This window comes from Paramisgurnus dabryanus, chromosome 1, assembly GCF_030506205.2.
Source record: "Paramisgurnus dabryanus chromosome 1, PD_genome_1.1, whole genome shotgun sequence".
Lineage (NCBI taxonomy): Eukaryota > Metazoa > Chordata > Actinopteri > Cypriniformes > Cobitidae > Paramisgurnus > Paramisgurnus dabryanus.
This window is the reverse complement of record NC_133337.1, coordinates 60,900,416-60,915,842: the sequence shown is the minus strand read 5'-3', so window position 1 is coordinate 60,915,842 and position 15,427 is coordinate 60,900,416. Positions and strand designations below refer to the sequence as shown.

The 15,427-nt window shown below is 41.0% G+C and overlaps 1 protein-coding gene across 9 annotated transcripts in view; it reads right to left on the bottom strand.

Annotated features, from left to right (window-relative positions):
- plce1 (phospholipase C, epsilon 1) overlaps nt 1-15,427 on the bottom strand; it is a 101,098-nt gene that overhangs the window by 34,204 nt on the left and 51,467 nt on the right. For 8 of the 9 annotated variants that reach the window (XM_065242727.2, XM_065242731.2, XM_065242728.2 and 5 more), the window contains 3 exons: nt 13,780-14,029; nt 5,014-5,330; nt 405-550 (listed from right to left, as the gene is read on the bottom strand). In XM_065242727.2, coding sequence (XP_065098799.1) covers nt 405-550; nt 5,014-5,330; nt 13,780-14,029 — 713 coding nt within the window. Of the gene's footprint in view, nt 1-404; nt 551-5,013; nt 5,331-9,667; nt 9,780-13,779; nt 14,030-15,427 lie in introns of those variants that run through there. The other variant, XM_065242735.1, reaches the window with a different exon arrangement.

Here is a 15,427-nt window from a genome sequence, read left to right as displayed (position 1 = left end):
GCATCTGACAAATATTCTTACATCTCTATTATTATTATTATTCAGTGTTTTGATGAGATCATTCAGACACTTTATTTATGTTCTTTCGTAAAATTATAACTTCTTCATCTGTCATTCTTCATTTTAGATTTACTCTCATTGCTTATTGATTAGCATTTCTCTTGAAGAAAACATGTCTTTTCATGTCATTCCTGTGTTCACATGAAGCACAATTTCTGAATAAAAATTTTTATTATGATGCATTACATTATATGAGTTATACTGGGTCCCTCATTACTCCTCCCATGTGAACTCCATAAGTCACGGCCCTGATAGTGAAACTCAAAGTTATTTATGAGCACATCAGGAATGTCCCTCCTAAACACATCTACATTTAAAGGTTTCTTCTTCTCAAGGCATCATACCTGAGACCTGCCAGGAACTCCATGACTGCGTTGTAGTTGCCCATGTCCCAACAGCACTTTGCCACATGTACGAGGTGTGAGAAGACCTCCCTCTTCTCCTCCATGGAGCCAGCAGTCAGGATAAGCCACGTCACCCATGAACTCACCTGAACACAAAATAAACAACGTTGATGAACAACTACTGACATTACATCATCATCACAAATGTCAATAAAGCAGTAACATTTTGTTCACATTGCACATAAATCTGATTCAGATTTCAAATCTGATCTTTGAGACTGTCTAAGTTTTCAAATGTAATCCACGTCTTTATCTTTATCTCCGAGATGTTTTATCAACTGGCTAGTTATCCTCCAAACAGTGATGGTCTGGACCACGTCTTTCTCATTTCGGCCGTGTGGTGCGCTTGCACGCTCGCGTGTAAAGCACATCCGCGCTATTCTCCGAGATGTTTTATCAACTGGCTAGTTATCCACCAAACATGATGGTCCGGACCACGTCTTTCTCATTTCGGCCGTGTGGCACACGTGCCCGCTCGCGGTGTGAAGAGCGTCCGTGCTATTCTCCGAGATGTTTTATCAACTGGCTAGTTATCCTCCAGATAGGGACGGTCCAGACCATGTTTTTCTCATTTTGGCCGTGTGGCCCGCGTGCCCGCTCGCTGTGTTTTATTTTTTTGAACGACCTGGTTAAGGCGGTAGGGTTTCCCAGCTTAGGCGAACCACCCAAACTGAAAAGTGCTGCAGGAAACCCTGCTAGCAAACAATCAGAACGCCCTAGCAACCACTCAGAACGCCCTAGCAACCACTCAGAACGCCCTAGCAACCACTCAGAACGCCCCTTGCAACCACTCAGAATGCCCTAGCAACCACTCAGAACGCCCTAGCAACGACTCAGAACGCCCTAGCAACCACTCAGAACGCCCTAGCAACCACTCAGAACACCCTAGCAACCACTCAGAACGCCCTAGCAACCACTCAGAACGCCCTAGCAACCACTCAGAACACCCTAGCAACCACTCAGAAGGCCCTAACAACCACTCAGAATGCCCTAAAAACCACCCAGAACGCACTAGCAACCACTCAAAATGCTCTAGCAACCACCAGCCGCGTTTGAGGCGTCAAATTCGCGTCTACCGTGTCTAGTTTGCCGCTTGGACATTTTGAGTTTATTTGCTTCATTCGCGCGTGAAATTTTATTCATCGAGACATTGAGACAAATTCGCATCATGGGAGGTGCTTCTGCGACTTCGTTAGCTTCCTGTAATCACGTCACTACTTGAGCAAGCTCCTGATTGGTTAACGCGCATTTCCGGTGGCAACGCTCAATTCGCGCCGCAAGACCTCCAGACGCACGTCAACGTGTCTTTACATTGACTTAACATTGGAATCACTCGCGTCTGAATCACCATCTGACGTCTGAACTAGGGGTGTCCATGGTTAACCGATTAACCGTTAAAAATTGTTTTACCGAGTGAAACATTTTGCTCGGTTAAGTGGCATCAGGTGACAGAATTTTCCCACCTGTTAAAGGACAAGTTCGGTATTTTAGACTTAAAGCCCTGTTTTCAGATTGTTTATGGTCAAATAGAATGGTTTTGACTGAAATTTCGACATTTTCGGCTTCCCTGAGAATTTTCGCGTGTTTGTGTTTCAGCTCAGACTTCTACAATGGGTTTATAGGTGCACTGGAACAATCCTTCCTAAAATGCATTAAACTTTCGTTTACAAAGACGTGAAACTCACCGAGTGGTCAGGGGTGTTCACTGGTATGCTCACACAAAAATCGCTCCAAAAGACGCATTCCAACAGGTTTTATCGTAGTTTTTACCAACTCCATTGACTGTATTAGACGTCCTGTGAGGTACGGTATTACTCCGCGCCGGGAACTTTGTTTCTATTCTTGCAATTGGCAAAGGCGGATTAGCGCCACCACCTGGGCTGGAGTGTTTATTATTCAAGCTCTAAGCGGAAGAATGTACGGGTGTGAGGCGTTTGGGGAAATAGGTCCACAAGTTAACAACGAATGCTAAAACAGCTGTTGGAAAGCATCTTTTGCAGCGATTTTTGTGTGAGCATATCAGTGAACACCCCTGACCACTCGGTGAGTTTCACGTCTTTGTAAACGAAAGTTTAATGCATTTTAGGAAGTATTGTTCCAGTGCACCTATAAACCCATTGTAGAGGTCTGAGCTGAAACACAAACACGCGAAAATTCTCAGGGCAGCCGAAAATGTCGAAATTTCAGTCAAAACCATTCTATTTCACCATAAACAATCTGAAAACAGGGCTTTAATAGCATATGAATTTGCAAACGATCTCGCTTATATTAAACATCATATATGTACATTATAACAAAAAACGAGTAAGCACGCGGCTTCTGCTATCGTCTGGTCATTCAGCTCGCCTCGCAAACTCTGACAGAAATAAATGAAATCTGACACCTGCGGCTGCTCTGTGACGTGACGCGCGTTCAGCTCTGCTTCCGGCATCCGAAACATTCAGTTGTAAGTGTTTGCTCTCTCTAAAGAAACTAGATGATTTAATTACAAGAAAATATCAAAACGACGGTGAAAGACGGTGTCGGGGTGGGCAAGTGATCTAACCGGTGAGAGGCTGAAGCACCGGTAATCACCGTTTCACGGACTATCACGACAAACCCAGCCAACACCCGGGCATCATAGAGAGGCGGCCGCGGAGCCTGCGAGTACCTTCGCCCAGCCTACCATCCCTGCGAACGCAAAAGTCAGTGACATACTTAAACTGCTCTGTCCTTACCACTGCGTTTTATTTCTATAAATTAATTTCGTTTTAAATGTGGTCCAACCAGTTATTAAAAGTGTTAAAAATTAACTACCCCTTTGTCCTGTGTCTGTATCTCTGGGTTGTGGCGCGCATAATATGGTTAACCGAGTATTAAGCGCTAAGGGTGTCGGTTAACGGTTAATGAAAAACTTGAAAACGTGCAGCCCTAGTCTGAACGCAACATAAAAACTGCAGAGAACAACCTAGCAACTGCACATTAACACTCTGGGGCAGGTAGTGAGCACATACTACCATTGTGCCTGTGATATATTGTAAATGAACCATCAGTCTGTTACTTCGACTGAAAACTTCTGTAAATCACAATCACTTTTACTTTCTTTGTGCTGCTGTGCTGTATGTTGCTATTATAGTTCAGTGATACACACACATATACTGTATCACTCTTATATATAAAAATAAACCTAAACAGTGTTTTAACGTCCTTGTTCAAACTAACATTATTTACCGTTAAACATCAATACACTGAATCTGGCCGTCAGTTCGGGCACAAATATTTACATAATGGTGTGTTGTAGTTGAAAACATCTCTTTAGAGATTCAGTCAGTTATGTAAACAGTTGTGTCTGGGGGCCGGGGTCTCATCACATTGTAACAGCACTCTTGAGTTCGGAGTGGCATGGCTAGACAAAGACACGTATGACAGATGTGAGTCCAACTGTCAAGAGCATGTGTGCAACAACCACAAACAACTCATCATAACAAATACAAAACCAAACCAAAATGGACAAGTATACAGTACATGATTATATTATTTTCTCAAAATCAAAAACAGCTCATCTTACAGACAAGCTCGCAACATCAATAATCTCATCATAAACCACTTTCAAATGACAAACATGGCGCAATTCATATCAAATATTTTAAATAAACTGCAATAAACAGTTTTTAAGTGTCAACATTAAAACAGGCAACAGAAGAGACTCTCATGATCTGTCAACAAACCCACGTTCAGGTGTTTACAAACACATTCAACTCACTAGAAAATTAACATCTTCAGCATGTTGTGCTCAAATCACACAGCCACACTTTAAAAAGGTCTGAAGGGGTTAAATGATGAAATAGGTCTGTGGTGTTGCCTGTTTTTGATGGCACGAGTCATCTGCACAGTTTGCAGTGCACGTTGCTCTGTTTGCAAAAAACAAAATATCTCCATACTAGTGAAGTTGAATGACCTTTCTTGTCAACCATGTCTGTGACCTTCGTGCTAGTCGTAGGCACTGCATTTTCTTCTCGGTTGCTAATTTTTCTTACTACACTCCTCCAAGTCTAAGGGCACACCAAAACTTAAACGTTGCGGAAAACGCCTGGAGGACACCAAATGACTTTTTTTTAGCTGAGCTCCAGCTTTCTTGAGCTAAGCGCTTCGGTAGCTGTGATACTCTGTGAGCCGGTTGGTTGTGGTGATACTTGTCCTGCCCCTCCTCCACTGTGATTGGATGGCCATGTGAGAACTGACATTGACGAGCGGAGCTTTTCACCCAAAGTTGAATTTTTTTCAACTCTCGACGCCAGTTTTTTAGCACTGAAGAAAACCGCTAGCTGCTGGCTTTTTTGAAAAACGCCGAGCTTACATTGGAAACAATTGAAAACATGTGCCGGCCGTGGGCGTAAAAGCTTTGGTGTGCACGCCCCCTAATGACACTGGGACTCCAAACCAAGACAGCATTACGCATAGTGTGCAAACATTATCGATCACTTATTGTACTGTCATTATCATTTTATCAAGAAACATTATATTATCTTTATCGAATTAACGCCCGGCCAGCACTAACTGTGTGTGTTACCTCATTGAATCTTGTGATGAGATCTTCCACAGTGTTGTGAAGGGGATTCGGGGTGGGCATGATTGGGGCAGACAGTGAAGACTTTAGGTGAGGATGACGTTTGGGCCACTCAGGGATGCTCAGGTCTCTAGTGAGGAAGGTGAGGTAGTCGAGAGGAAAGACACGGCGGTACAGCTCCTGCTCCTGTTCTGTCAGGATGGTGGCGATCTCCTCCGGGAACTGGATGAGATGACGGAGGTCAGCTAGCTCTTTACTGATGCCCGTCACAACAGCCGGGAGGACGCTGGAGTTTGCCATTGAGCTGCACAACTGCCGTTCTGTAAGAGAGAGAGCCAGAGAGAGAAACTGATGATTTTAATGCACAGCACTCAATGTCAACAATTGAAGACACGGAAAGAGTCTTCTGTTCCTTTAGAAGGTAAATGTTTATCCTGTTATCTGAACTATTTCGATTTTCCCTGTGACTCAAACACAAGCACACGCAGATGGTTTCAGTCTGTTTACTGCAGGTTGGTGGTAATTGTGTTTAGTAAGATTAACACAGGCGCATATAATCGAATGGTAATAAAGTTGAGTATATACAGTGTGATGAGGAGCGGTGATGAAGTGCATAAACTATCTGAGAGATGAAACACATTTATCCACAACAACACACAAACTCTGACAGTCTCTGGACTCGCTCTTTCTCCATCAGGTCTCGATGTATTTACATATCTACACTGTTTGCTCGCACGAGATTATCATCAGAAAATGTATGTCGGTCTGGCGCTGGAAGGATAGTTAAGCAAACTTAAATAAATCCTCTGAATTAAACCGATCTGGACTGTGTCAGTGTCACCGGCGTTTTTTCAGCCCTGCATGCAGTCACGGTGATCGCCGGAACGGGAGGAGAACAGTGACGCTTCATTTGTGTGTTCTGTTTGAAGCCTTCTGATAGGACAACAGGGTGTGTTGTAAACATGAACAGTGTTTAAGTTGATTTGAGAAGCACAAATACACCAAAAATATGAACATCCAACCAGCATAAAGCTCAAAAAGGTGCTCGACCACAAAATATCATTGGCAAACAAGTTGGCACACCACATCATGGAAATCAGTGAATCACCCCAGGTGATATTATGAGCTGAAAGGCTCTTCATCAAAGCTGTGTCATCTGTGCTGAGAAACTCATTATGCCAACTTTTCCTTTCTGTCATTGATTGAGAGATGAACATCACTCAAGCTGAGAAAAGAAGAGAGCATTCTGACTTATAACACGACTCTCTAAATGCTTGATTCTGATTGGCTAGTCACAACAATCCAAGGTTTGCTCTTTTCAGATAACTACCGCTCAAAACTAATAACACACTGTAACCCGAATGCTGCAAATAATTTTGACAGGTACAGTTTAATATTACATAAAACTGAAATATAAATATTTCATCATCATCTCTGAGGTCTGTTCCTCTAGATCAATGGGAAGAGCATTGCATTAGCACAACAAAAGTTGTGGGTTCAGTCCCCAGCGACTACAGATAATAAAAATGTATATTGCACTGTCTGTGGCTTTGGATAAAAGCATCTGCCAAATGCATACATGTAAGTGTAATAAGGTGCTTTTACACACAAACAAACACACACACGCACAGCTGCTCTTTATACACAGCACCTTTTGAAGCACAATAAAGGCAATGAATAGACTTCATTAGCTGCTCTGATCTTTATGCATGGGACAGTCACTTCGTGGGTCACATGTTATGGGTCTGACTACACTAAACGCATCTCACCTCACGGGTCTCACATAACATCTTACATCATGGGTCTGCATGCATGGTCTTATTGCACAAGTCTCACCTCCAGCATCTCATTGGACTGACTGAGGTTCACTTCATGCCAAAAGCAGCAGTGATGCACACGTGTGTTCAAGCTGACAGATGATGGTATACTGTAACATAGATTTATGCAGATAAACCTTCTAAACACCTGAGTGTGTTTATAATCAGCTTCAGGAGAAACCATTATCTGTCTGGAAGAACAAAGCTCTGGTCTATGCCCATTTGATTTATGACCAATAATTTACTTGTAATGCCCAACTGCTCGAAAATGTAATAATGTAATGGCAAAATAACTGACCTGTAGCTGTTAATACAAAACAAACAACAAAACTAAACATTTATTCTTGAACAATAAACGAAGACCACTGTAACATTAAATTACACAAACAAATTGCAGTAATAACACTTCTGTCTTCATAAACACTGATGAGAAGTTCATATCAATGAGGGATTTGAGATTTTACCTACTGGAGCTAGGGCTGGGCGATATGACTCAAAAAATTATCGAGAAAATGTTTTCCATATCAGTCGATATCGATAATTATCATGATAAATAACAAATCTTTACTCCTGTCAAATTTAAAGGCAGATTTTTGCTCCTGAATGAAAATTGTAAAAACCAGACAGTTAATAATGGTTTTAAACTACTTTTTATTCAGAACATGACAAATACAAAAACTAAAATCTTGTTTTAATGCATCTGTATTAAATGTAAATCTATTTGTTATGAAATCAACACATTTCTGACACAAAAGCAGCAGACTACTGTCCCTTTAAGACCCAAGACAGACTGCTTTAAGTTTCAATATACTGAGTAACAGCTGTTTATGTTCACTTAAACAAGAAAGAAAACTTAGTTCAGTGATCACGCGTGTGTTATACATATACGAGCTATACACGCTGATAAATGGATGTCAAGGGTGTCACTTTGCTGTGGGAGCGCACATACCCAAACACTATATTCACTGCAGTGGTGGATCTGCTGCTTTTCCTCAGTTTCCTGAATTTGTGAATGTCCTGTAAATATACTTTTAAAGCTGGGCGGACGTGTGCGTGCGCAAGGCGGACGCTGAATGAAAGTAAAGTATACTGCACGCACCTGTGTCTGCTGTGTTTGACGAACCCTGTTTGCGCGTCCAACATTACACACAAGAAAATGTTTCCGCGCATTTGGATTCCGTGATTCCGTCCGCGTTATCCGCATCGCGAAAATCATAGGTCTCTACTAATAAATAAATAACTTGCCTCATCTTCCACTCCTTCAAGTCTGACTGTCACTGTGATTGTAAACCAAGAGCGCGTGCCGCATCCGGAAGTGCTCGCGCAACATTACGCACAGTGCTTAAACATTATCGATCACTTATCGAACTGTCCTTATCGTTTTATCGAAAAAGTTTATATCGGTAAAATTATCGTTATCGAATTATCGCCCAGCCCTAACTGGAGCTTCTACAAAATGCATTCTTGAATATCTTGAATATGGTTTATGTATATGAAAAACATTATTTGATGAAAATATGAATTGATGATGATTGTTCATCTGTCAGTAAATCTTTGGTAAAAGACTAACAGCCTACTTTATTTCAATCATAAGAGTCTGAATTCTTGAATTAATATTAATACTATGACAATAGGACTGATAGATTCAACACATAAACCAGGTTCTGATGGTTAAAGAAGTTAAGCTGTTACAGTTTGTAAAAGCAAAATTCTTTATATTTACAGAACTAGTTACAGAAGTATTTGAAATCCAAATTCCAGACAATATTGAAATCACAAACAGACAAATCAATATTGTACAATTCACAATGTGTTTGCTTCACTTAAACATAAGTGTCTCACAAAGTCTTGAACAACAAAAAGAGTTCAGAGTTCACACGTCAGTACCAGCACGTACACACGCATAAGTAAGAGCGCACGCACACACGCGTTAGTACCAGCACGCGCGCACACACGCGTCAGTACCAGCATGTGCGCACACACACGCACATTCCAGCAAACACACACACACACAGTAAGTCAGTACCAGCACACGCACACGCGCAATATCAGCACACACCTCAGTACCAGCACCCAGTCAGTACCAGCACACACGCATCAGTACAAGCACACACAAATCAGTACAAGCACACACAAATCAGTACCAGCACACACGCATCAGTACCAGCACAGACGCATCAGTACCAGCACAGACACATCAGTACAGGCACCAGAACCAGGATGAGTACTACACACGCACGTCAGTACCGGCACACATGCACACACGCGTCAGTACCAGCATGCGCGCACACACACGTAAGTACCAGCGAACGCACACACGAGTCAGTACCAGCACACGCACACACGCATCAATATCAGCACACACCTCAGTACAAGCACACACATCAGTACCAGCACACGCAACTCAGTACCAGCACACGCACCTCAGTAACAGCACACGTCACGCACCTATCAGTACCAGCACACGCACCTATCAGTACCAGCACACACACGCATCAGTACCAGCACACACACACACACGCATCAGTACCAGCACACACACACACACGCATCAGTACCAGCACACACACACACACACGCATCAGTACCAGCACACACACGCATCAGTACCAGCACACACACGCATCAGTACCAGCACACACACGCATCAGTACCAGCACACACACGCATCAGTACCAGCACACACACGCATCAGTACCAGCACACACGCATCAGTACAGGCACCAGAACCAGCATGAGTAACATCACCAGCACATACATCAGTACCAGCAAATACACCAGTACCACAATTAACGGCCCCACTACCAACACACACACCAGTAACAGGATACATGACTTACTACGCAGACTGTAGTTCATCCTCTGCGTGTGCTTCATAGCGGCAGCCGGCTGTCTCACTGTGGCAAAAGACACTGACAGCAGCTGTGTGCTCTGTACTACCACCAACCTGACTTGCTCGTCCACACACTCTCTCACTGATACTTACTCTTCATTGGCTGCCCATTCCTGACAGGTCATGTTACGAATACATGAAAGCAACACATAGTGTGAAGTGTACAGAGAAGAATGAAGCACTAGAGAAGAGCTCACCAGGTCATAAAAAATTGGATATGCAAACAATGATTTACACTGTAAATTTGGATTCAGGTCTATAGGGATGTGCTGAATCATTTCCATCATTAGACTTCCCGGAACATCCTGATCAAGAACCCTTATAAGAACAACGGTCACTGGGTAATGTTCAGTACACTATGATCCATAATGTGAAGATAAGTTAATCCAGGGTGCATAATAAAGCCATTAACAATTACAATCAACACAAGGTGTCCTTCAGCGTTTCACACAACAAAGGCTTTTAAAATAACCTCTTATATATACTGTAATACTGTACTGGTGTGCTGAATTATCACAGTAAAACACAAAGAATAAAGAGGTTAAACCAGTGGACACACAGAGGAAGGTTTTGGCTCGTGATCTCAGTTCAATATAAACAACACACAGCAGATGATCTCACAGTCATCGGTGGTGAAGGTTTTAGGTTTGAATTCTTCCTGTAATGACTGAGCTGCCGGTCATTCAGGACACGTATGAGAGAGTTCTGCTGACCTGACCCGAGCTATTCCTGTCCACTCTCATCATTCATTACACCTAACACTACGACTTGTGCAGAAGTGTTTCTATCGCACCATTTCTTATTTCACCGACTTCATTTGAATCAATATCAAATGTTCAGCAAGAAATGAGTTTTCAGCGGAGAGCAACACCTGTTAGGCTCAACACAAGAGTGAAGTCCACCTCCTGTGGATGGCATTATAGAAAACCTCTGTAACAGATAGATGAGAGATGAATTGTGAAGCTGAATCTGTTTTACTGACACTCAAACAGAGGCGAACCCAATGACTCCTGGATCTGAATGAAACCAACAATCTCAAATAGTTTCCAAACAAACACTACTGCCATACCAATCCGTTGAAGTAGCTGGATTGGACAGTTACCAACTCCACACAAAAGCTTATATTATGCTTACATATTATGACACTAAACACAATATTTTTACATGACCAAGTCTGAGTTGTTTGCATTTGAACAGAGAAGCAAATCAAGGGCAACAAAAGAAAATGCAACATGTAAACAAGATTTCTACATTTGGAAAAAATACCCACGTCACGTGCCCTACTGCATTGCTGGGCTAAAAACATTTCACTCAACCTAACAAACAGTCGAAAGTGAAGATGATAACAGCTTATATAAAGCTAAAAGGACGAGTCACTTTATTAGCCAAACATTTTTCACCACTTTTTTTTAAAGACCAAAAATGACAAGAATGCCCATTGTGAGACATCTCAGCTCAGAGAAATATTATGAAGTTATGAATATCAGAGTCACTGAGTCATACACGGTCTCGTACAGTTATGATGGATCGGGTTGAAGGGGCCGGTGGGTTTGAGCCATAAAGGATCATTTTACAGCTGAAATCACACACAGAACTAAAGGGTATAAGTGAATGAGAGCCAGATGATAAAGTAAAAGTAATGTGGTTATAATCAAATTATTAAAGTAGAGCAGACGCCTTATTCTATCCATGTCCAAGTATTCACAAGTGAAAGCAAACGCTGGGCTGTTTAAAGTGCTGTCGGAGGAGAGGAGGCAGAAGCCAGACGCTTGCATTATAAAGCACCCGATGGAGAAGACAAAGAGTTCATAACCCGATACCTTATCATGAAGCCAAGACATCATTTCACACACAGAAAACAAATAATCTGAAAGACACTGGCTGCGTCTGAAATCTCTAAAATGCAGGAAGGTATCAAAGGCACGTCCGAATTCAAAGGCTGCGCTCAAAAAGCTTAGGCATCTGACTTTTGCCTCGCATAGCCAATGACTTTGGCGGCATGAAGGCAGCTCTGGAAAACTATTTGGACAGCCATCATAGCCAACTAGGGCTGTCATGATTATGAAATTTGGCTGACGGTTAATTGTCTAATAAATTATGACAATTGTGATGATTAATTGACTGTTTTAGGGCTTTGACGATTATGACGATTAATTGTCTGGTTTATTGCGTTGACATTTAATTCTCATAAATTTTTTTGTTTGATCATGAAATAATTTTCACACATGGTTGTGATTATTAAATTTTTTGCAAGGTTTACCTGGCAGTAAATATTAATACACATAACACACATTTAAAAGTAATCTGATACTGTCTCGTTAAAGGTGACATAGAATGATTGAACGGGGTATTTATCCTTGTTCTGTGATGTGACATGTAGACAAAAAATTTTTGTTTGGGTCTGTAATGCCTTAGAAGCTTCCTAAAAACCTCTCTCAGATAGCTCTATTAGGGTGGGAGATTTTAAACAAGTGGTTTTGCACCTATTTGGCTCTCCCTACTGGCTTAACTTGCAATTTCATTACTGATTGGCTGACTTTGCTGCCACTCAAAAAATGTAGCCAATTATTTTAAAGTGGAGGGGCAGTGAGATGCCTGTGATGTCATAAGCATCAGTTTTTCGGATTGGGCCGTTTTCTGGCTGACATTTCTAAAAGAGGAATTTCTATGAGACTGAGATGTTTAGCATGTTTAGCACTTTTTGTATGTTTGTGAATGTGGGTAGACTACCATTATTCAACAAAGACAAGGTAAAAATGGCTTTTCATTCTCTGTCCCCGTTAATACAGGCACTGCAGCGACCCCTTGTGTTTTTTAGAGAGTTTTGCAATCATTGCGGTGATCTGAAATATTTAAAAACTACAATACTAATTCTCACTAGAAATAAAATCAAAAGGTGTAAAAGGTGAAAATAAAACTTTTTTACACTTAATTTTTTATCCAGCTGCTTTCCTGGCCGCCATTTTATTTTTATTAAGACAATAAAGGTATCTCAGGAGACAGGAAGTAAACCTAACATTGAATTTGGACGTGCCTTGATGCCTTCCTGCCTTGAATTGCTCGAAAAAAATAAAATGATGTACAAGAAAGCAGCTGGAGCACAAATTTAGAGTAAATAAGTTTATATTTTCACTTTTTACACCTTTTGATTGCATTTCTACAGCGAAATTAATATTGCATTTTTCAAATATGGGATGAATTATTACAAAGACGCTCTCTGTTTATATTTATAACAGAATTTCATTACACTGTCTACGAAAGGCTCTCCGAATGCATTTCCCGGAACTGCCTTTATGCCGGGAAGTCATTGGCTGCATCAAAAATCGCATACTGTGACAGTATGTACTAAATTAGATGAAGTATCTACTAATCCACTGTTAAAGCAGTAAGTACTATATAGTATGAATATGAAAAGTATGAATGAATTCGTAAGTACTACATCCGCCATGTTGATACATCACGTGACATACGTCGTCATAACAACAAGTTAGTCGTTAACCGGAATGACGGTAAACTAGTGAAATTTAACCACAAAAGACCGCTGTTTAATATATGTTTTTGAATAGAGCTTTTGGACATTTTTGCATAAAACATCACCTCTCGTTCTTCTTCTTCGTTGGATAACTCCTCTCCCGAGCGCTCATGGGATAGTAAAGTCTCTATCAAATCAACACTTAGGGATCTTGTCAGAAGTAGTAGGTCATTTGGGTACTTTTCACCAACTGTTTTTCGAATACTATGAATTCGGACATACCACTTACCTTCCCTACTGCTTTCTGCCTACTATTGTATATAGATTTTACTTGTTTTCACCATTACTCTGCCAACTGCGGCGGTGATGAGTTTTACTAAATGTTCAGTGCTTAAAAGGATGCAGCAGCTTCACGTGAATGATAAGAGAAGAAGTCTCAAAGTCCAGATCATCCTGATCACTAACTGGATTTCTCACTCAAAACAACCGACAGATTGGACACATTATCAATGCCACTCACAGTTGAAGTAAATCTCAAAACTTTAAATCCTAAAAACCATGTATTGTTTAAGCATTATTTCTCTTACCTTTCCACAAAGCTCGACCCGTGGGCTCAGTGGTGAAGCCGGACAGAGATGTTCGAGCCCCGAGAGCGGCTGTGGCCTCCAACAGGGCTCCACTCAGAAGAGATGCAATGTTGGTTCTAGGAGAAGAAGCCCAGAATCTGATCTCCTGCTGCTGGGACACTGGTGAACATGACACCACTTTAGCCAGAAGCTTTCTGGATGGGTGAAGGAGAAAGACCTCAGCGTTCACGACAGGAATAACATGGTCAATCTATAAAAGAAAAAAGAGACGGAGAGAGAAAACTGAACAAACGGCTCTTTACTCACACTTCTCCTTCAACACATTTAACATGATGCATTCATTTGAGGAGCTTACTGGTTATAACTTGCTGGTTTATAAGAAAAAGCTTTAATGTACTCCAGGGGTCTTCAACTACTCTTCTTCGAGGACCAGATTTTAAAATTGTAAATATGAGGTGGGCCAAACTTTTACCCCTACTTTTTACCTTTTATATATTTTTTTTTACTTTTACCTATTACATATATATTATTATTATTCTATATGTTATAACTTATGTTTTTGTTACTGTTTTGTTATAGGCCATATATATAAAAAAACATGCATTTTCACAAAAGATGCACACATCGTGTCCAATATTTTGCCATTTAATTACTTTTTTTTTTTTTTAAGTTTAACATTGCAAGAGCCAAATGTTAATAGTTCAACTTTGAACATAGTACAAAAAAGTACAAGTGTAAATAATCAACACATGTAGAGTTACATTTCAAGCAAACACGTGCATGCATTCACAACATATAGCCAGTCTTCTCCTACTGACTAAAATTGCACTTCATGTTTTCTTTTAAAGATATATAGGCTAAACGCCTTTTCATTGTACACTACATTCGGACATGACGGCTGGAGTTGAAAATTCAGTTTTACAATAAATCCAGTGTCAACATGGGAGAAAACCTCATTGCAACAAAAGAGCCTTTAATCTACCAATATATTTAATAATTTACTTATCCTTAATCAATCGTTTTTTAAGGATTCAAGTGTTACTGATAAAGATAAACCAAAAATAATTTATAATTTTCACTTTGCACACAGTGTTGGGATTGGAAAATACACCAGTTCCAGTCGGAGTGTCGCATGCGGTGTAGTTGCACAAGTACATTTTTTTTATAATTACGCACCTGCAGATCAATGGCACCCCACGCAGACCCTTTCCGGCTCTCCTCTGTCATGTACAGTGAAAAGGTTAAAGTAATCACGCTGATTTTAATTCAGACAAAGATGACCAGAGGGCCAGATAAAAAAGATTGGAGAGCCGAATTTGGCCTGCGAGCCTCCAGCGGACTAGCCCTGATCTACTCCTAAATAACAACAGGACAGCATCTAGAACAACTAATGATTCCAACTTTATTTTCAGATCCTCAGGTGAATAAGCATCTGAAAATGTCTTCCCAATGAAAGCACTTACCTATTACATCAGACAGCAGACAAAGAAACAGAGAAAGAGAGAGAGCGAGAACTGATTTACTCGGTGACATGACTCGCACCTTCTCGCTCTGCAGGGATCAACCATTATTTTACCATTACTGAGCCACACAGCAATTCTATTGGCTTCTTCCAGGAAAGTCATTACAGCTGTTGACTGTGTCCTTC